The following is a 27,371-nucleotide window of genomic DNA, read 5'->3' as shown; positions in this document are numbered from 1 at the left end:
TCTTCAGCCGCCTCCCACGCTGCCTCAGCCACCACCACCTTTACAGCATTCACCTTTCCAGCTTCTGAGAGCGTGACATAGGGCACACCAGGTACCTTCCTCTGCTATTCGGTCTTCCTCTTCTCCTGAGAGATCTAACTTCCAATCTGAAAATCACTCACTATGAAGCAAGATTATAAACCCTCCTATGCATACCCATAGCTCTGAGGCACTGTAATCAATAGCACAATCAAAATGCTGCAGTACCCAAGTCACACGTTATGTCTCAGTTACGCTACTGGCAAAGAAGACAAATACAGAAAAAAATCTCAGACCAAGGACATTAATTTCAAATGTAATGATCTCTTACAGCTCTGTTTTAGTTGTTTTTGTTAAATAAACACCTTTCCAACAATGCAGCCAAGAGCCCTCTTTTAGGCTGTAACAGCAGTAATAAAAAAAATTCAAAGGACAATTTACAGAAAGACTGCTCAGCAAGGGAAAAAAATTATCGGGAGTCGACCATGCACTCAAGCCTTTCTGCTCTCACTTGTGTATCTTAATTATTAAACTAAGGAGTCTGCTCCCCTCCTTTAATCTTTAACTCTCTTGCAAAGGCTTCAGGTGTAGCAGGCAGGAATTCCCACTCACATATGCATGAACAGCCTGTAGGCCACTAAGCAAACGCGGGCTGAGGGTTGGAAATAGGTGTATTTGAAGCTCTCCAAGCAGACCTTCCACTTAACAAGTGCTCTGACTGCCAAGGTGGATACCACGAAGGCTGTAACACCACTACTTGCATTTTGAGCAACACAGCTGTTGCTTCGCTCTTCACAGGCCGTACCGTCAACCGCTGGGCATTATTTGAAACGTCTGTAGGCTCGTCCCAAGACAAAAAACAGTGAAAACATCTTGTTTCTGACAAGGCATAGCAAAATCAAATGCCCAGCTGCTCAGCCTCCTCAATATCAAGGCAATAATCAGAAGCAGAGATAAGATGGCCAAGAAACTGAAGAGTCAAAGATAATTTACCTAAAGATTAAGTTCCCATGATTAAACAAGAGCCTAATTAAAATATAAAAGCTGTTGCTCTTTTAGGTATTGTTGCCTCAATTTTTTTCCAAATCTGGACATGGAATTGAACAGAGAACAAGCACCTCAGAAAGCATTTACTCCGAGGCCAATGACAGAAAGAGTCCACAAGAGATGGATCTAGGCCTCCTTCAAGCACAGACAGCAACTACAGCGCAACTCATTTCTCCCTGTCGCCCAGCATCTAATCCTAAAGATTTTGGATCCAAAGGGAAGGAGTTATTTTGACATATAGTCAGATCTTTCTCACTACTTCAAACCTCATCCAAATCTGTATAGTTATCTGCCTCTCACTAAGCAGCCTCTGTGAACCGCTAGTAGTGACAATTGTCATGAAGCACCTAAAAGACTATAGCATAAACTGAGTGCTCCCTCCCCCTTCAAAAATACACTATACAGTAAGCTAGTGTAAGCTACTAAAGCTACTGAAACCCTAGAACTAAGCCCTTCTTTATATTCTGCCAGCAGTGAACTTGTACAAACTCAGCATTTCCTCCTCAGTAAAATCACTACAGCGGAACACGTCTTTCTTGCCGGGGAACACTTACACAGATTTATCAAAAATTCATCACCTGGCCAGTGGAAGAGAAAGTTTTCTGGCTCTTAATCCACATCACCTTTTGAAGGATAAAGGCAGACTTAAGTATTCAGTGAGCCACGACAAAACATGCTGATGACTATTCAGAACCTGGTTTTATGCACACTCTGTACTTTTCTACTGCTCCAGAAATTATTTTCTGTGGCATACAGGTTGGCTAGTTTGCATAGATCTTTGTGGAAACAAGGAAAGTCTAAGCACACAATCAATTTCCTGACTAATTACAAAATGCTCACTATCCACTTCCTGACTAATTACAAAATGCAAACGGAAACACTAGCCTTACTTTCAAGAGTGTTGGCGGTAGAGGGAGTCACCAGTACAAACATTGTCTCACCTCTTCTTCTTTGCTCTTGAAAACCTGTCCTTGGTCCCAATCTCAGCTTCAAAAAAAAACCATTTTAAATTTCAAGTAAAAAATTCAGTTTATACAAAGGCATGAAAAGACCCAACTGCCATGAAACGAAGCAGTAGACAAACTGGTCTGCCTCATTCCTATTCTCCACATACAGCATATGGGATTGAATGTTTGCAAAAAGATTTAAAAAAAAAAACCACCGACAGTAAGACTTCATGCATTCATTTTTAATATTGGTTCTTTTTCCTTTAATAGCAGATATATAGCATCTACTGTGCTCTGATCATACTTTCATTAATTGTCTAAATAAATACACCATGCTTATTAAACATGGAGATGACACAAAAGCTACATACATGCTGGAGGACAGGAATAAGATCAAAATTATTTCAACATACTAAACAAAGATCAGGAAAAGTCAAATTTGGCAGGATCAAGTGAAACGTAACACACTCGGGAAAACACGATAGACTGTATAAACACAGGATGAGAAACAAATTTCAGCAGCACGCCTTCAAGGAAAAGGGTGGCAACTCATCCAAACTCTACAACATCATACCATTGTGAAAATGCAGATACCATGCCATAATGTACGAAACTAGCATATCTATCAGAGTACACAAAAATAATCCTTGTGCTCTTGTAAGCATGCATGTTAACTCCCCTTTTGGAAAACTTTTCTCTGTTTTGGCAGTGCACTTCCAGAAAGACGTGGACTGAGCAGAAAGAAGTCAGAACAATCCAGTACTACAGATCTATTAAATAGGACTCACACAGAAATATGCAAGAGTTGCGTTTTCAGCCTGAGAGAAGACAAGTGCAAGGGAAATACACTACTAAAATGCAACCTCTTAAAAATGTGAAATGAAGAGGAAGAGAATAACCTGTTCTTCGTGTCCATTGATAAGCAACAAGGGACTATTGCACCACAACATATACAAATTAGGTAACAGGGAGAACCCATCCAGCGCTAGGAATACTGGAGCACAAGAGCTATACAGAGTCCTTCTCACAAAAAGGTCTTTAAGAACATATTAGATAAGCACATCAGGGGTCAGGTATTTTTTGGTGGGTTTTGTTTTTTTGTGGGTTTGGTTTTTTTTTTGGGGGGGGGGTTGGGTGGTTTTTTGGGGGGGAGGTGGTGTTGGGGGCTTTTTTTGTTTTAATGAATCTATATAGCCACTAAGAAACACAGACAGGAGGTAAGGTGCATCCAAATTATTCCCCTTACCAAATACCACAACTTCTTTTAAAGCACCAGCAGTTTCAAAAACACTTCTTCTTACCTCTTTGCTTCCTCCAGATGACAAAGGTATTCATAGGCTACATTCTGGCGTCTTCTTTCATCCATTTCCTCTGCTGTTAACCTCTCATTATCCAAGACAGCTGCAAACAGTCAAAACACATTCTCAGGTGGTTGAAGACTGAATGTAACTGAGCAGGCACAAAAAAAATCAGATCCAACCTTTCCCACAGAAACTCATCACAGGTTTTATTCGATTCAGCAAAATAAAGGACCAAATGTATCTGTTTTTTGCAAGCAACAGAAGCAACAGTTTCCTTATCCTTCCCTTCCTTGTCACATAAACTCACCATCTTCCCTCCAATTTCTCAAATTGACTATGATCCAACTTCTTCCATCTTCCAATTTCTTAGAAACAGTTCTTCAGTTCCTTATTTTCTTCTAGCTTTGCCTTTGTCTTTCTCAGAAGTGCATCAGTTACCATACGTCCCTCCCATCTATCCTCTGATTTTAGCACTCAAATATTAAGGAAGTACAAAAACACGTATTTCCATCATATAATCCCTTCTGTACCTTTATAGTCCATTTCTAAAAAAGATGGAAATGTTACTCGCAATTCTCATCTGGAAGGGAATTATTCAGATCCACAACCTGCGTGCCATCTTCGGATCAAGCCGAGGACCTGCCTAGGGGTATATGTCTAAACCTTCCAGATTCTGTCTGTTTAAAGCCTCACTAATAAAGCCTGTTCTTTCTACTGTTACAGCTAAATATCTCATCCGTGCTCGCATGTCTCAAAAAAAACCCCAAACAAACAAACAAAGCAAACCACTAAAAAAAAACCAACCCACAACTCTTTACGTTTTATGGACTAACTTGATAAATAGGAAATGTCTCACACCGTTATTCGTCAAAGGCTAGTTTACACCTGAAGTGTCTTTAACAAATATTTGCAGGTGATGAGGTATCAACTATAGCACTTGCGATCAAACAAGATCTTGGTTCAAACTGCAAAGGGTCTCTTAGAAACCAGCTTGGAGTACCGCAAAAACATCTTTCGGATTACTCTAACCCCACCCAAAGTTGCAAGAGCGGAAGACTGTCCCGAACCACAGGGTAACGCCCACCACTAAGGACAAACTCCCTCCCCTCCCGACTCCCCAACTCAGTCCTTCCTTCTCACTCTACACCGAGCGCGGAGCACACAACCCTCCCTCCAGCGCTCCACCTGCTGCCGCCCTCCCTGCCCTGCGCCGCCGGCCACGGGCGGCACCGCACGGGCCGACCGGCCGCCGCTTACCACATCCCCCATCCCGAGCGCCGCGTTTCTCCGCGCCTTCGCTCATTTTTGACCTGGTACCGTAGCTCAAGGGAGCACCCATCTCGGGACACCTCGCACTAAAGCCTCCCTCTCCGCAGGCAGCGTACGACAAGGAGGTGGAGGTGGCCGATCGCAACGCGCGTTTCTCCCGGTAAGCCGGGTGCCGCCGCCGAAACAGGCGGGAGAGGGGAGGGCAGGGACCGCCGCGGCGGTGGCCCGCGGCCCCGCGCCCATCGCCTGCCGGGGCGCCCCCTCCCCGCGCTCCCCTCCCCGCTGGCGGCGGACATCTTGGGCGAGGCACGGAGCCCGCCCGCGGGAGGCGGCGGCGGCGGGAGAGCTGGAGGACGCCCCGCCGCTGCCTATCCACCGCCTTCTCCCAGCACTCTTCTCTAACACCCAGGGAGGGACGTCGAGCTTGGACGAGCTCCCGCACCCCATGGCGCCCACCCCGCGGGAGGCACGGTGAGCCGCTGGCCGCGCCCGCGGGCCACTCCTAGGGCCAAGGCCCCGCGGCTCCCCCTGCGCTTGCGGCGCCCCAGCCGCCACTCCCAACACCGGCCGCTGGAAGGGACGGACAGCGCGGGCCGGGCAGGGCAGGGCGTTGCTTGGCGGCCGCGCGGATCCCCGGGCGCCCCAGTACTCACAGCCATAGTGGGGCCGGGATATAGCCAACCCGTCCACCTCCTCCGCCGCCATGGTGCTGCGCTGGGCCGGGGCCGGCCGGGAGTTGGGCGCGGGCGCGGCTGTTCCTCTTCCTGCCGCTCCGGGTGTGGCGTGGGAGGAGCCGCCGCTCCGCTCTCCCTCCCTCTCCCCGCCCCGGCCGCACCCTGGCCGCCTCCGCCACCTTCGTCCGCTGCCGAAGCGGGGCGGCAACTTGCCCTGCGCCGCCAGCGGGGCGGCGCCGGCCGGACGCAGCGACTGGCTTACCCTGGCCCCGTCCCGCAGTCCTTGGCCCCGACGCACCCCTGCCTGCCCGACACAGGTCCCAGTGTCCCACGCCCGTCCCCCTCACAGGGCCCCCGCCCCGGCCCACTCGTAGCCCTGAGCGTTCCCGTCAGCCCAATTCGTAACACCCAGCCAGCCCTGTTACCTGGGACGCAGCCCAGGTCAACCCAGTCATGACCCTACACCCACCCTCTCAACACTTCCAGCCTCCTTACGCACACAGCCCCGCCATGCCGGCCCCCATGAGTACAATGCAGACAGATCAGCTCCAGCCCCCTTCCACACACCCTGCTAGGCCAGGCTTCCCAGCTGCATCAGACCCTGCTCAGTAGCAAAACCTGGCCTCGCCGGACACAGTTGGGCCCTTCTGTCTGAACAGGTCTGCTGCCCACACCATGGTAACTCACCTGAAATGTCAGCCGCAGTTTGAAGCAGGGTGCCCCAAAACATCAGCATACAACAACAGCACCATTCATTCAGCAGCACTGCCACAGGAAGCATGCCCTGAAAGCTCCCTTCCCCTCAGTGTGTGTTAAGCTCATCTATTACTGTTGCTTTGCCTAGTTCTTGTTCAAGAGTCAGAGTACTGAAGATTCCACCATATGTCCCTTTTAATTAGTTCCATTAATTTCACTGCCAGGGCATAAGCTTACTACTTAAGCACAAATTAAGTAATTCAGTAGACCAATAGCATCTATTAGGAAAAGCATCACCAACAGGTAAGGGAGGTGGTCCTTCCCTTCTTCCCAGCACTGATAGAACCACATCTAGAGTACTGGGTCCAGTTCCAGCTTCCCCAATAAAAGGAAGACACAGATATAATGGAACAAGTTTGGTGAAGCACCAAGCGACTGATAAGGGCTTAGAGCATCTGACATATGAGGAGAGGCTGAGAGAGGACAGGACAAGAAGCAGTGGGCAATGGACTGAAATTCATTAAAGTACGCTTAAACATGACAAGAAATATTTTTACTCTGAGGGTAGTCCAACACTGGAACAAGTTGCCCACAGACATTGTGGAGTCTCCATCCTTGTTGGTACTTCAAACCTGACTAGACACAGTCCTGCACAACCCTATGTTGAGGAAGCGAGGTTGGACTAGAGACTTCCAGAGGTCCCCTCTAACTTAAATGATCCTGCGAGTCCATTAGAAGTATACTTACATGAACTTTTTAAAGGGCCTGTATGAAAGGAAGACTAAGTGAAAGATGTTTTTTTTAATTATAAGGGTTACATTTCACATTTCAACAGTTACAGAAATAAATACATAGGTGAATGCCAGACATAAATTAAAACCCAAAAGGTTTTATTACGAACAGTTATGGTTCTAATTATTAACATTTATTTACATTACTTCACATGTGACCACTCTGCAGTTATACAATGCGAAGACATTTAAAATAATGTTTATAGGCAGATTATGGAATGCAGAACTGGTTTTGTTCCTCCTAAAAATCTGGTAATACTTTTTGCGCAGTCCCACAATCCTCCCTCAGAAAAATCTCATAAGCTGATTCTTTCCTATAAGACCCATTCTGATATGAAAAATAAAACACAGTTATCACACATCATCAAAGAATCTGGCTAAACCTCTTCAAGGTCATATTTCAGTTGTTTCTGTAAATAGCTGCCCTGATTTAAGATTTCTGGTCTTTGTTATTGTCTCTGCTAACTGTTGTTTGTTAGGGTTTGTGTATCTGTGTTTAATTTATTGCCTCTTCTGCTTCTTGTCTTTTTTTTTTAATGTTGACTAGGCACTAGTCATATAGCCTTACAAAGGTACTTTTTTTGCTCTGTCTTCAAAATTTGAGCTATCAATTCTGTAAAAAAAAAATTTCGTTAAGTACTTGGCCTTAATGCCTGATCACTAGGCTTCCTAGGGGAAACAAGAGCTCCAAAATTCAGTCCTTTATTTGAACTACTTTTATCTGTTCTTTTGCAGGTATTTATTGGTCACTTCCTTTATGAGAAAGATTATTTCTGTGAATGGTGCTGAAAAAAATACATGTTTAGAACACCTGAAGACTCTGAAGCTGTGATTCTATAGTCACGTCAAGATAACCTAGCCACAGGCTACCACCGAAACATAAAGAATCAGTAACCTCTTCAAATCCTCCTCCAAACAAGGTTGTATATAGTGTTATCAGACCTTCCTTTCCAAAGTATTACAGTCTTGCAGTCCAAAGAAGATTGGGAAATAATAGCATATTCAAACAACCTTCCACTGAGTAATTGTTCACATGCATCCTTATTTCTGGCAAAAAAAGCGCCTGAAGATGGTGTAGGATCTGCTCTAGGTGCCAGTTAGCACTAAGCATTCCAAGCCATTGCTTATTCTCTCTCTAGCACACAGGAAACTCTCAGACAGCCAGAATAACACACGTCTATTGTCACTCTGCATCTCAGGATCCTTTGTGCTGATGATGCACCTCATCCTTATTGTTTTTTTCTTAATGCTATCTTTGGTACTTCAATCATGTACAGCCAACCAGGACCTTTCTGTTTAGACCCAATTTATCCTGGATAAGTTTAACCCTTATCCTCTGTGTAATAAGGCTTAGATCCCTATTCATTTTTGCTGTCTTCTCTAATTACCTGGCTTAGCTACAATTTCTGTGTCTACAGGGTCAGAATGCCCTGTAGGAATCCAAACTGAGCTGTCACAGTTGAGTAAGTATATGTAGTTTACATATATATATTGAAAAATATATGTACCTGTATGTGTGTGTGTATGTATTTATACATATAAAAGACTCCTACCCCTCATATACTTGATGATACTCTTCTGTATATGGTTGCACGTTAGGCTATGGATTGCCAACAGCAAGTTGCCTTTTGGCTCCCAGCGTCAGATCAAAATCATAGTGGTTAAATGAGACAAGTTACTGACCTGATCTTAAAAGAAACACAGACACACAAACATCCCCCTACAGCCCGCCATTGCTAGTTCACAACCGCACTCTCAGCACCAGCACAGATCACTCCCACAGCGCTGATCCACCCCTATCTGCAGCAGGGAACTTCGCAGGAAGCTCTGGAGAAGCTGCAAGGGAAGCAGCTGCACACGTGGGGCAAGAGAATGCAGACCTCCCCATCCCAAACGCTTCCACTGCACCAGACAAGTCAGGCAGGAAAAAGGGAAGCCTTGCTTTCACAATGAGTTTCCTTAATTCCCTCTGCTTCCAGACTCTGCTTTTTCATCCTGACCTTGCTTCAGATGGCCCAACAGCTGCCAGGGATACAGCCCTGCCTGCACGTTCTCTGCAGGACTTCCCATGGAAGACTGAGAGCAAGGAACAGAAAAGCATGGAGCCCAAATCGTGGCCAGTTCTGCTGATAGTCAAGACATGATGCTAGGGCATAGCAACAGGCTGCTGGAACAGCAGAGGAGTCCTCACCCTTTGGAGGCAAGGTAGCAATCTCCGTGCTCTAAGCACCCATAAAAAAATCCTCTCCTTCCTCCCTCATGACATTGCAACACAGGCAGGCTCTGTACTGGCAAAAAGGCTTCTTGAACTGGAAAACTCTGCACTTGTCCCCATGCGCCAGGTACAGTTTCACTCAAAGGACCTGTAAGGTCCAAGGAAGCCCCACAGCTACATGGAAAAATGGAACAAAATGAAAAAAATACTTGGGTAATTCAAGATTCATTTTGTCTGTGTACATACTCCCTGTCTTTTTACCTGCTTTCTAATGCTGTTTTGTTTCCTCTCTATTTGTTCTCATATAGACTACTTAAAAAGCCACTTGGGGAACCAATAAAGTAATTTAAGTACTGAGCAGACCACAATATTTAGCTGGAAGCAAGAGAGTGGGGATGAGCCAGATTTACAGATTGTAAAGCAAAGACACAATGAGACATCTGCTCTGACCAGTTCTGCAATACTGGCCACATACCAAACACTCTGCATCAAACCCGTAACTTTCACCATCAAAGGACTCCAATGATGAAAAAGCCACCATATCTCTATATAAATTATTTCATGGTTAATCATATTCTTAACCCTAGTACGAGTCACTTCCAACAATACACTACCTTCCACAAAATTTAGCTTCCTCCATTACCCCCACCTTTGATAGAGGAAATTCTGCTGTAGTAAATTTTACACCCTGTTTACTCCTGCCCTATTCTCAGGGAAGACTCTTGGGATTTTCACTTTTTGTGAAGGAAGGCTGCTATAAGCTTAGTTACTGACTGCAGAACACAACTGTCTTCAGGTTCAAGGCTTAAGAAAGTGAAGGAAAGGAAAATATAATAAACGGAGAAAGGCAAAACTGGCATTAATAAAATACTGGCAAATAACATGAGAAACTGATAAAGAAACCTGTTAAGGCACACCGAACCCAAAATCTACGTTTAAGGTTGCGGATTTGCTGCTGCTCTGGAAGGGACCTTCCGGACTAGCACTTGCCATCACGGCCACCCACATTACTCAGCCATCCTCCTGCATGCTGCCCCATGCAGGGGAGAAGCATGCAGAAGTCCTTACCCTTTGGAGGCCAGGTAGCCACCTCCCCGCACTGAGCGCCCATAAAAAAATCCTCTCCTTCCTCCCTCGCGACATTGCTCTGTACTGGCAAAAAGGCTTCTTGAACTGGAAAACTGCGCACGTTACTCAGCCATCCTCCTGCATGATGCCTCAATGCGCCCCAAGACCGGCGAGGGCCAGAGCCAGGCTACCCCCCACGACGCGGTGCGGCCGACCGCTCCCGGTGACTCTTCTAGCAACCCGTCGCACCCGCCCTCGTGTGGCCCCGTTCCTCTCCGTGCCCGCCGAGGCGCTGCCCGCCGCCGCACGCCCCCACCAGAGTCAGCCGCCGCCGAGGCTGCCGCGCCGGCCCGCCCTTCCCGGCGGCCCCCGGGCGCCTCCCAGCAGCCCGCGCGGCGCCGCGCGGCAGGATGATCCACGAGCTGCTGCTGGCGCTGAGCGGGTACCCGGGGGCGGCCTTTACCTGGAGCAAGCGTGGCGGCCTGCAGGTACTGTGCGGCCCGGCCCGGCCCGGCCCTGCCCGGCCCGGCCCTGCCCTCCCCTCACCCCTGTGTCCCCCTCAGGTCTCTCAGGAACTGCCGTTCCTGCACCCCAGCGAGACCAGTGTCCTGAACCGGCTTTGCCGCCTCGGCACCGACTACATCCGCTTCGCCGAATTCGTGGAGCAGTACACGGGACACGTTCAGCAGCAGGTGGGGCCGCCCCCGCGCGCCGCAGTGTTTCCCGGGCAGAGCGCTGCGGACGCCCGTGCGGCCGAGCTGCCCCGCACGCACGCGTGTCCTGCAGGGTGTATCCCCGCCGACACAAGCAAACGCGCTTTCCCGAGCGGACCTCCGGAAAGCTCTGTGCGATGCAAATAAGGGGGGGTGCAGAGCAGCGAAAGATGGACCAAATGTAAAATCTCATTCCTGAGGATGCACACTGCAATCACTTCTGGTCACTGCAGACTGGCCAGGGTTTGTGAACTGTGCGGGATGCTCATCCCTGCGCTGTAGTGACTCCTCCTCGCGGTTTGTGAAGAGCCTTGAGATCCAAGAGGCATGCATAAGTACGAAGAAGCTCTGAAGTTACCAGTGGTTCCTAGTACTTGCATATGCATATACTTCCACAGCAAAGCTAAATATAACTGTGCTCAAATAACTCTCCTTGTGACAACTTTCTGGGTGTTTTTCTGGGCTATGGTGTATTTCAACAGGTTTGGACCGCTGGCTGCTAGTGTAACACTGCAGAGAAACTTCATTACTCTTTAGACCTGCACTGGGGAGCTGATGTAGATTGTATTGTTTGGTTTCAGGATCATCATCCATCTCAGCAAAACCAGAGTGGATTACATGGCATTTATCTGCGAGCCTTCTGCACAGGTCTTGATTCAGTGCTGCAGCCATATCGACAGGCATTGCTTGACCTAGAACAAGAGGTAAAGGAGAGCGACTTGGAACAAGAGGCTGTTCTGCTGCTGACAGATTGTGGAAAGTTGTCATTTCTGCAATTAATATGCTAAGTAGTAGTAGCTAAAGAGGAGGCAAGGTACCTTCCTTTGCACATCTGGGATGTCTTCCAAATTATTCCTGTGAGATGCCATTGTAAATGACTCTTCATTCTGATAAGTATTAAGTCCCCTCTACCTTCAGTTCAGTAAGTGCCCCACCTGCCTCAGAGCCCAGTGCTGTATCAGACTATTGTGACTTCTGTTTTCAGTTATGAAGGTTTTGATTAATCTCCGCTAGATTAGGAGCTGTCATATCACGGGTACTGTCACCATCCAGCAGTTGTTATAGCCTAAAATGGGACACAGCCCAAAAATACATGGGGGGGGGGGAAGCTGTGAGAACCAAAGGGTTGGAATATAGAGCCAAACGTGCCGTTTTACTTCTCCATATCTTATTTTAATTTTCATTAATTACTTTGTTGTTCTAACAGTTTCTGGCCGACCCGCATCTTTCCATCTCACATGTTAATTATTCCTTGGACCAGGTACGTCATGTTAATAAACCGGTAGTGCTCTTTGGTTACTCTTACCACTCCTTGACTCTAATAAGAAAGCGGGTACAATAAATAAGGGTTAGTCTGTCACGTCATGCCATTTCTTTTTAACGCCTGTACATATGTAGTCCCTTAATCATGATCAGAGGATCATTTGTACTTTGACACAAAGCTTAGGTCCTCCACCTTGGCCCTCGCACATTCCTCAATACCTGTGTTTAGCCGGAACTGCAGCTGAAGTACAGTAATGGCACGCATCTTGGTCTAGTGGAGGAAGGACATTCTTCCTAAAGATTGTCATGTCATGTTTCTAATTTGTGGGGAAAGCCAGATGACAGTGTCATTAAATTATTGTAATGAGCTGCTGTCCACACTGACTCAAGTAGTTTTTCCTCTCTCCCTTGCACGACAACCTAATTCAATATTTTGCTCCTGGTCCTGCAGTTTCAGTTACTCTTCCCTTCTGTGATGGTCATGGTGGAACAGATCAAGACTCAGAAGGTACAGTAAAATTGTAGCTAGTTTCTCTTAACAAATTTCGGCTTTAGCTGATAAAATTATTTCTGCCTTCATCCCAGACCTTTAATACTAGGAAAGAATGTGGTTTCAGTAATGGGTGCCTTATTTCTAGTAGCACTTTAAGTATTTAATAACTATATTGCAAATCCATTTACACTGGATTTGACTCTTTCATTATCAGTACGATGACTTACATTTTATGATCGCAATACATTTCATAGTACGAGATGCTGCTGGTTGGAACATCTTCTTTTCTGAGTCTGTTTTCTCCCGTTGTCACCTGAAAAAAAAAAAGGCAGAGGCTAATATTTTCAGAATCCAGAGTTGCTTATTTTTTGTTAAGGGAAATTTTTGTTAGAAGCTGGGGTGTAGAGCCACACACAGAAGGCCTCTATCTTCACTACGTGGAGTACGTTACATCTTTCTTTCTGTAAGACTTGTGTGGCTTGTTAAGGCATTTTCTTGTTAGCCGAGAGCGTAGTGTTAAAATGTCTAAAAATGTCAGTACAGATCCAAATAACAGACCTGGTCTAACCATATTTTCTTTCTACAGATTCATGGATGTCAGATATTGGAGACAGTCCACAAACATAGCTGTGGGGGGTTGCCTCCTGTTCGCAGTGCTCTTGAAAAGTATGTAGAGGCAGTAAAGTTATTATTTCATTCTTCTGCAGTAACTGGAGTTAGTGTTGAAGTGTTCATCTTACTTGTGAAAATAGTACCTGCAAAGCAGGGTTGCATGATATAAAAGTAGGAGTAGCATGCAGGAAAAGCTGTCATGGTCCCCATTTTTTATCTAAAGCAGGCTTATGACAGGAATTAAGGCTTTCTCTATGCTTTGGACTTGGGGCTGAGGAAAGTTCAGACCCTATGTTTCTTCCTCTTTTGAAGCCTACATGAACTGTTTTGCATATGGTAGACCCATCACTGTTTTTTCATCCTTCAAAAGGATAAATGTGACTGGGTGAGTGTTGCCAGGTTTGTGTGTCCTTGGGAAGAAAGGCAGACTACTTAAAAGGTAATTTGTGTTCATGCTGAAATGGTAATTGCATAGAAACAGCAGGACTGGAAAGCCACTGCAAACTTACTCATACCTGTGGTATACTCACAGGTCTCTGTGGAGAAGCCAGATATTCAGACGATAAGTTACTTTAGTTTTGCAAGTGATTGGTCCACCTTTCTCTGTTTTTAGGAAAAAAAAAAAAATTCAACATTAGCTGTTGAGCACTTGCCATATTGCCTGGCCAACTCACTGGACTTTCCAGAATGATGTACAGTGAGGTTTTGATTACTGCCTGCAAAAGCCTCACTGTCTGTTTCTCTTGACCTCAGGATTCTGGCTGTGTGTCATGGAGTCATGTATAAGCAGCTCTCTGCCTGGATGCTGCACGGGTTGCTACTAGACCAACATGAAGAGTTCTTTATCAAACAGGGCCCCTCTTCTGGGAATGTCCCTAGCCAACCCGAAGATGATGACGACGACCTAGGAATTGGGGGACTTACAGGAAAACAGCTACGAGAGCTGCAGGACCTGGTAAGATGGCAAGTCATAGCTTTGCATCCTTCGGTCCTTAGAGAGCTAAAGAATTATATTGTCATCTGCTTCAGTGTGAGCTGTGCTAGACTGGACATATGTTGAGACCTAGTAAGAAGGCAAATCAACAGAATATTGTAATGGGTTGCATTACAATGGGTTGCAGCTAGGCATAAAGGACAAAGACATATTGTTTGGCACAGTTGGATAATCTCAGGGCAGAAAGCCTTATGGATGGAATCTGTGTAGATGTTGATCTCAAGTAATTGGTACTGCAGTCACCCTGCTCTTGACTGACCCTTTTCTGATTCCTTACAGTCAATGCTGTTATCTGCTCAACATAGGCATTGGTGGTAGTGTGCACAATTGCAAGGGAGCTTGGGTGATTACTTGATTTGCACCCTTTCTGTTGGCAGCTGGGTCGGGTACCTTTCCTGCACAACTGTTCGTTGTGCAAATGTTACCTAACAGGGTAATACTGCTGACATTACTGGGGAAAATGTGCTATGTGCGAGTCAAGAGGCTGCTAACAACACATCCAGGGTGCTAAGTTAAGCAAGGTAGCAACCTGCCAGTATATACTGGTGAAATGCAGTAACTCCTCATGTAGATGGCATACCGTTAGAGTGCCCTTGCACAGAGCAGCGTTCTCAATGGAGTAATCTTCCACGCTTTGTGCATCTGAGTAAGGTTTGCGTTGGGGACCAGTGAGGAGCATGTTCAACTCTGTAAGTTCACACTCTACTGTGAGAAAACATTTCACAGGCACCCATGGTGTTAGTGTGCTGTGTGCAACTTGGCTGTGAACACACAGAAGATTCACCCCCAAAAACCTTGCATTGCATACTAATTAAGTGCCCTGTAGAGCCTCTGCTGAGGACAGACTATACACCGGCAAAAACAAAGGAAAACTTTAAAAGCCAGTTAGTGAAAAATCTATTATTTCACTATATCAGGTACAGGAAGATTGTGAAAATTAGTGAGTCTTCTAGATCCATGGTGGAAAACGTAGGCATTAAGAAGATTACACCAAGAAAGCCTAATTTAACTCTCTTCTTCAGTATTACTGACTAACAGTGTTGGCAATTCTTCAGTCAGAAGTAAAAGAACAAATCTTGAGTGTTGATGGGATAGACCGATAAAATACTTGGGTATATCCTCATCTAAAGCATCAGAAGAATCTTAAGAAAAGAATTGCCAGGCTGTTAACGTCAGTATACAAACTTGTACTGACCTCTCTTATTAAAATGAAGAATTCTGTAGATGGCAAACGTTACCAAAAATTTGTTACCACAGTGTTTTTTGGACGATGGATTAATGAACCTAATTTTCTAATAACAAGAAAGCCAAATGAAATAATCAGTTTTGCTTCTCTGAAGCAAAATCTTGCCTCTGTACTTTGACATCTTTATTAATACATTCAGAAAAAAAAAGTTAAAAGCTTACTGTATTGTTTTAAACACGTTTCACAGGAACTGAGAAAATTGTCTAATTTATGCTAGCAAGCCTTCAGTTCTTTAACCTATTTGCTCATTAGTGGATGTGTTTACTTTTGGTCCATATCACAATTGTTCTAGCAGTGTTAAAACATACAGGAACGGGTGTAGGGGAGGATTATTTTTGGTAACGCTAATTGACATCGTTACAGCTGCAAAGAGACCCAATGTAATGCAGTTGCAACAAGAATTCCTTTTGCTGATGTAACATTATCCTTTGGGAGAGCGAATTTGCAGCTGTTCCACAAAGGTTTAATTTCTCTTTTTCCCACTTCTGCTCCCCTCTCTGATGAAAGCAATGCCTTCTCTAGGGAGACCCACTAGCATACCAGACATACAAAGAAGTTTGCAGGCTTACCTAAATGATGCAAATCAGGCTTGCTACTTTCTGCTTACTTCCAATCTACCTGGATTCCCCCTCCCTGCTCTGCATGCCCCTTTATACACCTTTCCTATCTGGTTTTCTGACACTTTTTTTGCTTGATTTCTTTTCCCTGGGGTCTCTGACAGCGCTTGATTGAGGAGGAGAACATGTTAGCTCCATCTCTAAAACAGTTCTCTCTGCGAGTAGAAATGCTGCCTTCATACATTCCTGTGCGGGTTGCTGAGAAAATCCTATTTGTGGGAGAATCTGTACAGATGTTTGAGAATCAAAATGTTAACCTGACCAGAAAAGGTAAGGAATATCTTTCTTGTGGCTTTTGCTCAGTTACGAGTGACCGAGAAGTATCTTCCAAAACGCCATATTAATTAATTCCTTGACAGTCACTGACTATTGGCAGATACTCTTCAGAATATATGTATGGTTGTGCCAGGACAGAGCAGTGGTGCAAGTGTTCTGCTTCTGATTGATTCCAGGGGAGCGGTATTAGAATGGGATGAGTAAATAATAACACTTCCCAAACACAGTCTCCAAGTTTCCAGCAACAAGTGACCATGTGATTTGCTCTGGATAAATAAAGCGATTGCAAAGGTTGTGTTTTCTTTTCAATTTGCATTGAAATTCTTTGCAGACAGACACAAGGGCACATACTGCTCTGAGTGTGTATGCTGCAGAATGGTGTCGTAGGATTAAAATGCATCCACAAACATAAGAGATCCATTGCAAAGTGATCTCAAAGGTCACAGTGTAAGACAAAGGATCAAGATGGAGCCTTTATGACAGCAAGAGAGAGACAATTCCAGCTGATGGTTCTCTTTGAAAACCTGATAAGTTTACACTGGAGATGGTGTTGGAAATATGTTCCTACACCAACTGGGGAAGACTGCTGTGGAGGCTCTATCTTCAGCCTGTGCAAAAGTACTCAAATGACTTGAGTGATATCGCAGAGAACAAAGAACCAATTAATCTGGACTGTTTTCTTGCCTGAGGAGAAGCGAGGTGAAAAGAAATTGGTCTTCCAGCTTAATTGGTTAAAAAAAAAAATCCCCAAGTTCAAGCAGTAGGATAGATTTGAAAGGGGCAGGGGTAGGTGAACCAAACCAACTGGTTAAGGTGGCAGAAAAGTTGTGGGTTCAAAGATCTAGCTCAGTCCTAGGAAAAGGGCTGTTAGTGGCAATCATTTACATAGGAAATATTTTGGGTTTTTATTGATAGCACTGCCATGCCAGGTGTCTATACTGTAACTGTACTTGCGATAGTAATTTTGTACCTTGGTACTTGTACTTTGAGGCCTCCTCAACTTCACATTCCTCACCAGACCTGAGGTGGTGCTGCCAGGACAGCCTCTCTGCCCCGCTCTGCTGGTAGGGGTCTGCACTTCTCCAAACGGTATTCCTTTTTATTGTCCAAAACATTTTTCTCATTGCTGCACAGGCTCCATCCTAAAAAACCAGGAGGACACTTTTGCAGCAGAGCTACATCGACTCAAGCAGCAACCACTTTTTAGTTTGGTGGACTTCGAATCAGTGGTTGACTGGATACGGAGCACTGTTGCTGAGGTAAGGATCCGAGGAGGGATAACTACTCTACAGGCAGAGGAGCTCTTCAGTTTTCTGAATGACTGGGAGGAGGGGGATCTTCAGAATCAGTGATTGAACAAGCATGTGAATGCTGCAGGTAGCTTTCATGTTCTTATGAGGCTAAGAGCTTTGTGTTACCTCAACTTCTAATGACAAAAGGGCATTAACAAACACTTTCATGGGGGAAAGAAGGGAATTTTTTTTTTTTTAATTTCCCTTGCAGCAACTTCAGAGCTTTTCAGCATGCTTTCAGCATAATAGGTGGCATCTCACTGGACAGCTTCTTTGCTTTGGCAGTTTTTAACCTTTTTTTTCATTTTGGGCAGGTAGGGGGAGTGGGAACCCAAGAAGATGGAGAGGTTAGAGAAGTGAGTACAAAGCTAGGGTGGAATGGATTTCATAAGAATTTGCTTATTTTTTGTCATGGGTCTTCATGCTTCTTGGGCAGAGTTTCTTGCTGGTATACATCAAGAGTGTTCTAACTAGTAGCATGGGCTGCCTAGACACAGGATTCTTGGTGTGTCCTCTTGTGCTTTATATAGCATTTTATGTAGGTGCTTTTTTGTATGTATCACAATTCTCACTGAATGGGTTTAGATTAATCTGAGGGGAGGTTTCTTATGTTTGTTTTTTTGTTTCCTCACTAGCATCTTTGGAAACTGATGGTGGAGGAATCAGATTTACTAGGACAACTGAAGGTAATGTAATTGCCAGCTTGTTTTTGCTAAAACAGCTTAATTTTTTCTTTCTTTTTTAATGGCTCATTCCCGTTAAATACTTTACTGTCTTAGATTCTGCACTTTCTTCTTTTAAGTAAAGCTGTTTTAATTGTCCAGCTCTCAAGATTGAGCACAGAGTGCTAGAACTTGGTCAGAGACAGATTTAGAGGGGTATGTGTATGTGGTTTGCATCTTGAAGCAAAGGCAGCGTAGACTTTTTGGGCACTGGATGAAATCCATAGCTCTCCAGCTGTGTTTTTGAAATGGCAGTTGTCCAAGCAATAATAAAAATGGATGCTATCAGCTAGGATGCTTAAAATTTCTGCTCAGTTTTTTATATGCTTATAGATTAAAAAATTATCTCTACAGATTATAAAAGACTTTTACCTTTTGGGAAGAGGTGAGCTGTTTCAGGCCTTCATAGACACTGCACAGCACATGTTAAAAACACCACCTACAGCTGTAACTGAACATGGTGAGTGTTGCTTATTACCTTACCAAATTGTCATCACTGGTATAGCAGGAAAACGGTTAGCCACATCCAGTACAGAACAACTCTATCTTATCCTCTAGATGTTGTCGTTAGTTTTGAAAGAACAACACTTGTGAATTAGAATGTCTCACAGAGTGGGTAAAAATAACATCTCAGAAACTGTCAGGTGGCAGGTTTCTCTCCATATTTGAAATGGGAATTAAATGAAAATAGTGGAAATAGCATGTCAGTGTTGTGTTTTATGGCCAAGCATAAATAACTAATGGGTGCAAAATTAGCACTAGCTGCATCATCTTGTGTTGATATCTCTGTTGTCTTGTTGTCAGATGTCAACGTTGCTTTTCAGCAGTCTGCTCATAAGGTACTGTTAGATGACGACAACCTTCTTCCTCTGCTTCACTTAACCATTGAGTATCATGGAAAGGAGCATAAAGGTATCTACTTGCATTTTTAGTAGTGAGTTAAGAGGGGAGATGATGACCTTGTTTCAAGTCCTAGTACTTACCTTTCTCTGAAGTTAAAGAAATGTTAACTTTGTTCCCTTTGTAGCCCTACATGACAGCCTAGCCTGCTTTGGTGCTTCTTAATCTGTTCTTTCCCCTTTTCTTCCTTGCCATGGTTGTCTCGACTGAGATGATGACTTAATTCAGCACCTCATTTGTTTTCAGATACTTCTCAGACTCGTGAAGGGCTTTCCCGGGAATTATCTCCACGGGAGGCCCCCACATCTGGGTGGGCAGCTCTGGGCCTTTCTTACAAAGTTCAATGGCCGCTACACATTCTCTTTACTCCTGCCGTTCTGGAGAAGTAAGTACTAGGTATGGTCTTTGTATATTCATTTATAGGTTCCCTGATCTCAGGCACTCACTAATGTGTTGGGGTTTTTTCCTCTCCATGAAGAGAAAGGTAGAGTGATAATACTTTAGCTTGCTCCTTGAACCTTAAAATTACTCTTTCCACTTATTCATATTGAGAATACTTGTAATGACAGTAAGATCTCCAAGATGCTAACAGATCTGCACTATTTTACAGACAGCGTTACTTTGACAAAACATTGTTATTCCCTCCTTATGGTGAAATTAACTTTATATTTTTTAGATCAGTAACCAGTACAAGCAGAAATCTGTTACTCTGAGATGGGCCATCACCTGACCTACCCTGCCCTTTGCAGGCAGCCACCTTCTGCTTCTTTTTCCAGTCTTGCATTGTTATGTTCTCCAGTACCTGCACCCAAGGAAGATTTTAATCTTAAACAATTTTGTATTTTTTGACTATAGGTACAATGTTGTGTTCAAATACCTGCTGAGTGTGCGACGAGTCCAGGCTGAGCTACAGCACTGCTGGGCTCTTCAGATGCAACGCAAACACCTAAAATCTAACAGAACTGATGCCATCAAGTGGCGTTTGAGGGATCACATGGCTTTCCTTGTGGACAATCTTCAGTATTATCTGCAGGTCAGGATTACAGAGAAAGGTAGACTGTATCAGTTAATCAGGAACAGGCAGAAATTCATGGAGGGAACACTGCAGTCCTGTCTCTCAGGGTTCAGATTCTTTCTACCTTAAGGAAATCAGGATTTCCTTTGGAACAAGTCTAGAACTTTCCCCGAGTTCCCAGACTTAGTGCTATAATTATGAAGTTTCTGGACTTGGTAATCAGTGAGTATTACTGGAAATGCAGTTTTGGCTCTCTAGTGCTACTAAGCATCTGTGAGAAGCTACAGTCATCTCTGAAGTAGCATCATTAAGATACCATCATGGCTTCTTCCACTGGGTCTTTAAATGACAAGTTGTTTGGGGGCTTTTTTTTTTGTTTTAAATAATTGAAAGAAGCCATATTCTGACCATATGAGGTAAAGAGACTTTTCAAATGTAAGCACCAGTTTCTAGTAACATGATTTTGTGAAATTTACATACCATTTTGTTAATATCCATAACAACTGAATTGAAGGGGCCTGGCTTTTTAGATTCTCCAGAGTAATCTTGCCGAGCTCTTGCACTGCAGCCTTTGCCCTGAGATTCCGGGTAGTATCTCCCAGTGTAAAATTCAGAGATGACTACCGTCAAATACCTTTGTTTACATACTAGCTTTATGCGTCTTCAGTAGTTAATCTTAAAGAAAGGGACTATTTCCCTTTCTACTTAGATAATACTTAGGCATCAAAAATTGTCCCCCCCACTTATGTACTGCTGTTGTATATAATTCCTCATTCAGGAGGCAGAGAGAAGGTGATCCTCAGCCTCTAAGGTAAGAGTAGCAATAAGGAAAGTAAGTTTCTTACACAAAACCTCTGGCTGGTTTGAAGTACTCCCATTCTTCAAGATACTAAATGAGACTTCTTTACGTATCCATCAGGTGGATGTACTGGAATCTCAGTTCTCACAGCTTCTGCAGCAGATAAACGCCACACGAGATTTTGAGAGTATACGATTGGCTCATGATCATTTCCTAAGTAATCTGTTGGCTCAGTCTTTCATACTCCTAAAACCTGTAAGTAGGTCTTGTTTTCACCTTTTTCTACGAATTCCCAAAATGCCCTAAGAAACACACCTTTTTGAACAGATAATGACAAACCACCTCATTTAAAACAGATCAGTGATAATCCCCTGCAGAGCAGACTACAATTTTAGAGAAAAACCAGGTATAAACTAGAACAGATAATTGAACTAAGCTCACTTAATTTACAGTTGGTGAGTGCGGATGCTGCATTCCTGGCACTTTTTTAAATAAAGATTATTCCAGTGTTCAGTTCACCTTATTAAATTAAATTTTGTTGCTATATTTTCCTCACAGGCAATTTTGTTAAAGTACTACTAATTAGCATAGCGCTGGGAACTGTATTCCTGAGGGACTCATTCTGAAATGCATTAGATTAGGAAAAATTCCCTCTCTTACATATACTTTAGAGGATAAAAGTAGTTGAGATGTTCCTGAGTGGACTTTAAGGGTGATTTTTATTGTTGTTTTATTGAAAGATATGTTACAGTGTTGCCTGTATTAAATGTGTAGCCTCACAAAAAACATTCCCAAAGCAGGTTGGTATCAATGAACCACAGTGATACTGCAGGTCTTGTCTCTTCCATTATTTTGCTCAGTCTATGAGGCTATAGCATAAAGGTGGCAGAATACTAATTATCCAGTCTGGAACTTTTAAGTGTTCCAGTAGTTATGTCTGTGAGGCATTTGGGCTTTCTTAACCCTCCTGAATGCAAGTTACTTCGACCAACTGATACAAAAGAAATTCTGAGTTTTGTGAACAGTGAAACTAAGGCCTTAAACCACAGCTCTTGCTGTTCTTTATTCTTCTTTCTCAATCCCAGAGCTGCAGTAATGGCCTGCTGGTTAGATAGGGAAGCTAATGTTCAACTTCTCTGCCCGTGTGGGTGGCCTATACCAATCACTGTTTCCCCAGTGATTTCTGCAAAAGGTTGGGAGGGACAGGGGACACACAGCATAACATTCAAGTCCTTTTTCTGTAGAAAACCTTACAAAAATGCTTTAACGTCTTCCCTGCTGATTGAAAAACATGGTATCTTGATTATGAATGCTACAACTTTTCAGGTACTAAGAACAGCTTTCTCTGGGCTTGAACTCTGTCTAAACTACTATCTTGTACTTTTTATCCCATGCAGGTTTTCCACTGCTTAAATGAAATTCTGGATCTTTGTCAGAGTTTTTGTTCTCTGGTCACTCAGAATCTGGGCCCATTAGATGAACGGGGAGCTGCACAACTCAGTATTTTGGTGAAGGTGAATCTATATTCTCCCGTGCAAACATTTGCCTAAGCCGTCATCTTGGCTTTAACAGCTGTAGAACAGGAGTGAGTTTAAGCTAAGACCTTCTATATGAGCGCTTGCGATGATTTTAATTAATCAGCTGTTCCCAAGTTGAACACTCTTGTGCACAGAGAGGAGGAATGTGGGCAGAAACACAGAAATTCCCCTATTGGAATAGAAAGGAGGTGGGTATCAGCCTGTGCCTCTACCCCTCCTTTTGGTTACCTTACACCTAACCAATTCTTGTGGCTGACAGCTTACCTTATACTGGACCACAAGCATCACTCCTCTTGCAGTGATTCTTTTCTTCAGGCTGTTAAAGGATTGTTTAGGCAGGAACAGAGATGAAAGGCTGGCTGGCTGGCTTGCTTGCTTTCTGTCTTGAGAGTGCCCAGAACTGACTTCTTTTAATTTGTAGGGATTCAGTCGTCAGTCATCGCTTCTCTTCAAGATTCTCTCTAGTGTTCGCAACCATCAGATAAATTCTGATTTAGCTCAACTGCTGCTACGCTTGGATTATAACAAGTACTACACCCAGGCTGGAGGAACTTTGGGCAGGTAGGAATATCTTCAGTGTGGGTATAGCATTATCCTCAGGTATTTGAAGTACAAAGTGATCTAAATGATCATGTAATTTTTATTGATTGTGTAAGCCAAAATAAATGGAAGCAAAGTGTTGCTAAATACTGTTACTTTTCTGTCATAAATGAGCAAGCATTGATTTTTGGTTTTCACATGCTTTCTCCCCTTCAAGTTTGTTTTGGCATGAAGTTGAACTAGCTGCTAGCTCATACTGGCTGAAAAATGCTGATGTGGGTTGATAAAGAGTTTCTTTCAACATGTAGTTAATATTGTACCCTTTCTCTTGCAGTTTTGGGGTTTAAGTACCTTTTCTTCAGGCTTTGACCAACAGTGCGTGAAGTGGTGGAGACTGGTGCTCTTGGACTGTTGGCACTCAACTGCATTTTCCTTTGTAGCTGGCTCTGGCCTGGTGAACCATTGTTTCAGAAGGAACGAGCAGGAACTGCCACCTATGTGAGGCTGCCCAGTGATTGCAGAAAGCTTCTCCATTTTTTCTGAACTAGTAAAAACATGCTTTCTGCAGCCATACATATACTTAAATGCTTCTAGGGAGGCAGTCTGTGCCTCTTCAGAAAGTGAAAAAGCAATAAGAATTACAATGTCTTGACACTGCAGCTGGACTATGATCCTTTGCAAGTTGGAGTATGGAGGCAGTAGAAGATTGTTCTTGACTATGAATGAAGTTTTGGCTGTATTCAGAAGTTCCATTTGTGCAGTAAACTGGTTTACAGTACACAGCATCTGCTAATCAAATACTTACCTCCAGGTACATGAAACAACGGCAATAGAAGTTTGAGGTAAAGGAGGAGGGAAGAAGGAATAGATTTTAAGAACATCTTCTCACACAGTGCCCTGTTCTAGCATATCTGTATAGGTAAAGGAGCCACTAGTGATGTCACATGCTTTCTCTATAAAAAACTTAATACATTTTTGTGTGCCAAAATTAGACACATCCAGCCAAGTGGGAGCTTTGCACTATTCAAAGCACAAAGCTCCCTGTGCTGACAGAGAAGTGTGCTAGAACTAAAACTATGGAGAAACTTAACTAGGATGCCAGCTCTAAATGTACTGCTTTCATTCAAGACTATTCACAGTGCTACTAGTGACTATCCTACTGAACAAAAATAAAAACATCTTGTCATGCAATCATGTGGAACATTGTCAATGTCTGTACCCAAGTGCAAAGGGACAGGAGTGGCACAGCATCCTATTCCAATGAAAAGCACTATCTCACAGGAACTTTTCCATGTCACTAAGCTTTCCTAACCTTGTGGTAACGGACCATCTTGCCATAAGTCCATTTGGATGAGCAGCAGAAGAGAGCCCTCCAGCCTGTCACTGGGGCGTGGTATCAGGTTTCCCAATTTGAACACAAAGTCTGCCATGAAACCAGCCATCCCCTCAGAGAGTTGGTGTTTTCACAGTATCCAAAGCTGCAGCTCTTAAAGTTGCATGTCCCTGGGGAAAAAAAATTTAAAATCTTCTTGCTCACTCAGAAAGTTACAGTAACAACAGACAGCAAGTGTAAGGCCTGGCATCTTCAATGCACTACAGCTGTTCATGGTAGGACTGTTTCTGATGCAAAGTTTAAAGTTGAGACTGTGAGAAAAGCTAGAAAACTAGAGAAAGGGTGTTGAAGTTTGGATGTGGGATTTACAGACCACCAGAGTCAGAAGGTGACTGAGCTAGGAATTGATAGGGGAAAAAATAGGGGGAAAAACCCCACCGTTTTGAAGCAGGGGACTAAAGACTATACAAGGCTGGATGGAGGCCTGGGTATACCTCTACCGATGCTATAGACCAGACTGCAGAGTGGTCGAACTCAGCTTTTGCCTTTATGCCAGCCAACCGCTAAGATAAAGTCTGGCTGTGAGTGCGGCAGCTCAGCAGCAGATTATTTACTCCATTACCATTTAAACAAAGCTACACAGCACTTATATACTCTTTGCACCTTAGTCCCCTGGCAGTTTAGTTGCCCTAGGTCCCTTTGTTTATACTTCTGCTTAGGCAGTGCCAGTCTGCACTAAGGCAGGTTAATACCTATATAATCACAACAGAAAAAAAGAGGTAACCAAAACAAAATGGCACTTTGTCCTAGAAATTCTAACCAGTCACTTCAGCAACATCTTGATGGCATTCATGCAAAGTAACAACACCAAGCTGCAGGAGTACACAACATGCTATTCTTCCAACAGAAGTGCTGCTGCCAGTGCCCTGAACTTGGTTATAAGGTATTCACTTCTATAAATACAGGCTGCCAGTTGAGAACGCCTTTCCCTTCCTTTATAAAGGACTTTGTGGTGAAGTCAGCCTTCACTGAAAGTAGGATGTTAGTGCTATTCAGCTTGGAGAAATGTACACGTTTCTTTTCTCTACCCCCCTTCTCTGGAGGCGCAGCCCTGGAATAAGTAGATAAATGAGGAGTCCCAGGAGCTACCACAAGAGATTGAACATTTATTTCATCATAAAAGTCCTGCAGATAAAACTATATACAGTAATCCATGCACACTGTCCAATTACACAAACATTTAAAACCTGATTAAAACACAGTCTGCACAATAGTGGGACAGCAGGGCGAAGTTTTCGTTTAGTGGGGGACATAGTCATGTTTATATTTTGGATGCTTGTAGCCTACTCTCTCCCCAGCAATAAGGCTCTGGATCACCCACTCTTGCGAGACAACAGGCAGCCGTAAAGCTTCTGCACACTTCAAGACACCAGCTGGGCAGGAAAAATCAGTCACCACCACGTCATAAACACCCAAAGCAATATCTGCATAGGAGGAAAGACAGACACCCGTCAGGTCAAGAGAAGAAAAAGGATCTTCTCTGCAGCAGATAAGTGTGTTTCACCACTATGAAACTCTTCCATGTCCTTTCATTCCTAGCAGTATATTCTCTTTGTAAAAGTTAAAGACATGCTCTACAGCAACACTGCACCTTGCAGGTAAAAGGTTCCCTCTAGTCCAGATAGAAATTAACAGAAAACCAGTAGCCAACTTTACAGGCGGGACTAGATGACCGCGAGTCCTGACCTCAGGCTGTGAGTACTAGGGCTTACGTCCCACATGGAGAGGGAGAGACAGCTGAGTTCAGAAGGACAAGGAAGCACAATTTTAGTGGCCTACAGAAGGACCAGGAACAACTCCTGCCTATCTCTCCCTTTCAGCATAGGCTGGAAGCTGACAGCATGTGTCCTGAATTGCTGCAGCATCTCCTCTGGCAGGCAGGTCTTCTTGATGTAATCTTCTACGCTACATTCAAGCAGAGTGCTAGTGTCCGCACTTTGCCTTCCCTTATGCTTATAGACAACCTTATAAGCCATCCTAAATGGTTTTAAACCATATTAGAGACCACAGTCCCATGGGATTCCCAACTACTAGGCCTGAGAAACTGGCCAATGATTACCTTTTTTGTGAGCATTTGAGTAATGCTGTTTAACAGATGCTGCTCCCCCTGTCATAAGGATTTCAGACCACAGATCCAGGAAGTTCTGCTGCTGGTCTGACACCAGGAGAACCTTCAGGTTATGGAACGGGTTTTCTCGTGGGTGCCTGTAGTATAAAGAAGAGAAATGCAGGCTGCTGAGAATATCCAGTAGTCTGAGACTTCATTTGAGGACCATTATCTACTTCTAGTCACCTGAATGGCTCCCATATTGCTTCTTTGAGTATCTTTCACACAATGACCTGCTCTCTTACCACCCCTCCTGAAATATTTGGAACAATTACACTCCGTTGATAGATAGTAAAACAGAGCTAGACAACATTGGTGGGATATGTGTGCAGCAGCCTAAATCCAAAATTAGGCTAAACTCCCACTTACTCCTGAACCACCTTCTCTGTGCATATCCAAAATGCCTCTGCTTTGAAAGGGCTGAGCAAGCAGGCATCAGGGTCCTGCCCAAAAGCCCACAGAGATCTATAAACTGCTTTTGTCTGCCTTCACTTTGTCTGAAGAGTCTGACCTGACAGTTCACAGAATCCCATAATCCCAGGTTGGAAGGGACCTCAGGGATCATCTAGTCCAACCTTTCCAGGACGAGCAGAGTCTACACAAGATGGCCCAGCACCCTGTCCAGACGACTCTTAAAAGGTGTCCAACGTGGCTGAGTCAACCCCTTCCCTGGGGAGATTATTCCAGTGGTGACTGTCCTCAGTGTGAAAAATTTCCCTCTCGTGTCCAATCCGAATCTCCCCAAGAGCAACTTGTGTCCATTCCCCCTTGTCCTCTCCATGGGACTCCGTGTAAAAAGGGAGTCTCCATCTTCTTTGTAGCTGC

At 44.1% G+C, this 27,371-nt stretch overlaps 3 protein-coding genes across 17 annotated transcripts in view; 1 reads left to right on the top strand and 2 right to left on the bottom strand.

Annotated features, from left to right (window-relative positions):
* The window catches only part of IQGAP1 (IQ motif containing GTPase activating protein 1), a 74,716-nt gene extending 69,345 nt beyond the window's left edge, over window positions 1–5,371 (bottom strand). The window contains exons 1-2 of the mRNA XM_075100947.1: window positions 5,236–5,371; window positions 3,314–3,413 (exon numbers count right to left, since the gene is read on the bottom strand). Of these exons, the coding sequence (XP_074957048.1) occupies window positions 3,314–3,413; window positions 5,236–5,287 (152 nt within the window). The 5' untranslated portion in view covers window positions 5,288–5,371. The remainder of the gene's footprint in view (window positions 1–3,313; window positions 3,414–5,235) is intronic.
* A 5,021-nt stretch (window positions 5,372–10,392) lies between these two features.
* On the top strand, window positions 10,393–24,237 carry TUBGCP4 (tubulin gamma complex component 4). Of its 4 annotated transcripts, none has more exons than XM_075100948.1 (18): window positions 10,393–10,514; window positions 10,590–10,718; window positions 11,321–11,443; window positions 11,947–12,000; window positions 12,454–12,510; window positions 13,082–13,161; window positions 13,861–14,062; window positions 16,069–16,234; window positions 17,375–17,499; window positions 18,168–18,218; window positions 18,609–18,714; window positions 19,059–19,166; window positions 19,401–19,539; window positions 20,010–20,187; window positions 21,089–21,223; window positions 22,366–22,482; window positions 22,928–23,067; window positions 23,487–24,237. In XM_075100948.1, exons 1-18 carry the CDS (start codon window positions 10,437–10,439, stop codon window positions 23,587–23,589), a joined length of 2,091 nt encoding a protein of 696 aa, XP_074957049.1. In that variant the 5' UTR covers window positions 10,393–10,436; the 3' UTR covers window positions 23,590–24,237. The 4 variants fall into 4 exon arrangements, with proteins under 4 accessions (XP_074957049.1, XP_074957050.1, XP_074957051.1 ...); XM_075100949.1 differs by having other exon boundaries at window positions 23,381–24,237; XM_075100950.1 differs by lacking the exon at window positions 10,590–10,718 and having other exon boundaries at window positions 10,400–10,514.
* Window positions 24,238–25,525: 1,288 nt separating this feature from the next.
* TP53BP1 (tumor protein p53 binding protein 1) overlaps window positions 25,526–27,371 on the bottom strand; it is a 56,253-nt gene continuing 54,407 nt past the window's right edge. For all 12 annotated transcript variants that reach the window (XM_075100935.1, XM_075100936.1, XM_075100937.1 and 9 more), the window contains 2 exons: window positions 26,499–26,644; window positions 25,526–25,863 (listed from right to left, as the gene is read on the bottom strand). In XM_075100935.1, the coding sequence (XP_074957036.1) occupies window positions 25,679–25,863; window positions 26,499–26,644 (331 nt within the window). In that variant the 3' untranslated portion in view covers window positions 25,526–25,678. The remainder of the gene's footprint in view (window positions 25,864–26,498; window positions 26,645–27,371) is intronic.

Source organism: Phalacrocorax aristotelis, chromosome 7 (genome assembly GCF_949628215.1).
Source record: "Phalacrocorax aristotelis chromosome 7, bGulAri2.1, whole genome shotgun sequence".
NCBI lineage: Eukaryota > Metazoa > Chordata > Aves > Suliformes > Phalacrocoracidae > Phalacrocorax > Phalacrocorax aristotelis.
Note: the sequence above shows the minus strand (reverse complement) of the source record. Positions and strands in the feature narration are given on the sequence as shown.

Bases quoted from the DNA above. Each gene is read 5' to 3' on its own strand.
- TUBGCP4 (XM_075100948.1), top strand. From the start codon at position 10,437: ATGATCCACGAGCTGCTGCTGGCGCTGAGCGGGTACCCGGGGGCGGCC. The intron at 10,719-11,320 runs GTGGGGCCGCCC...GTTTGGTTTCAG, and splicing joins CGGGACACGTTCAGCAGCAG to GATCATCATCCATCTCAGCA. The intron at 23,068-23,486 runs GTAGGAATATCT...TTTCCTTTGTAG, and splicing joins GCTGGAGGAACTTTGGGCAG to CTGGCTCTGGCCTGGTGAAC.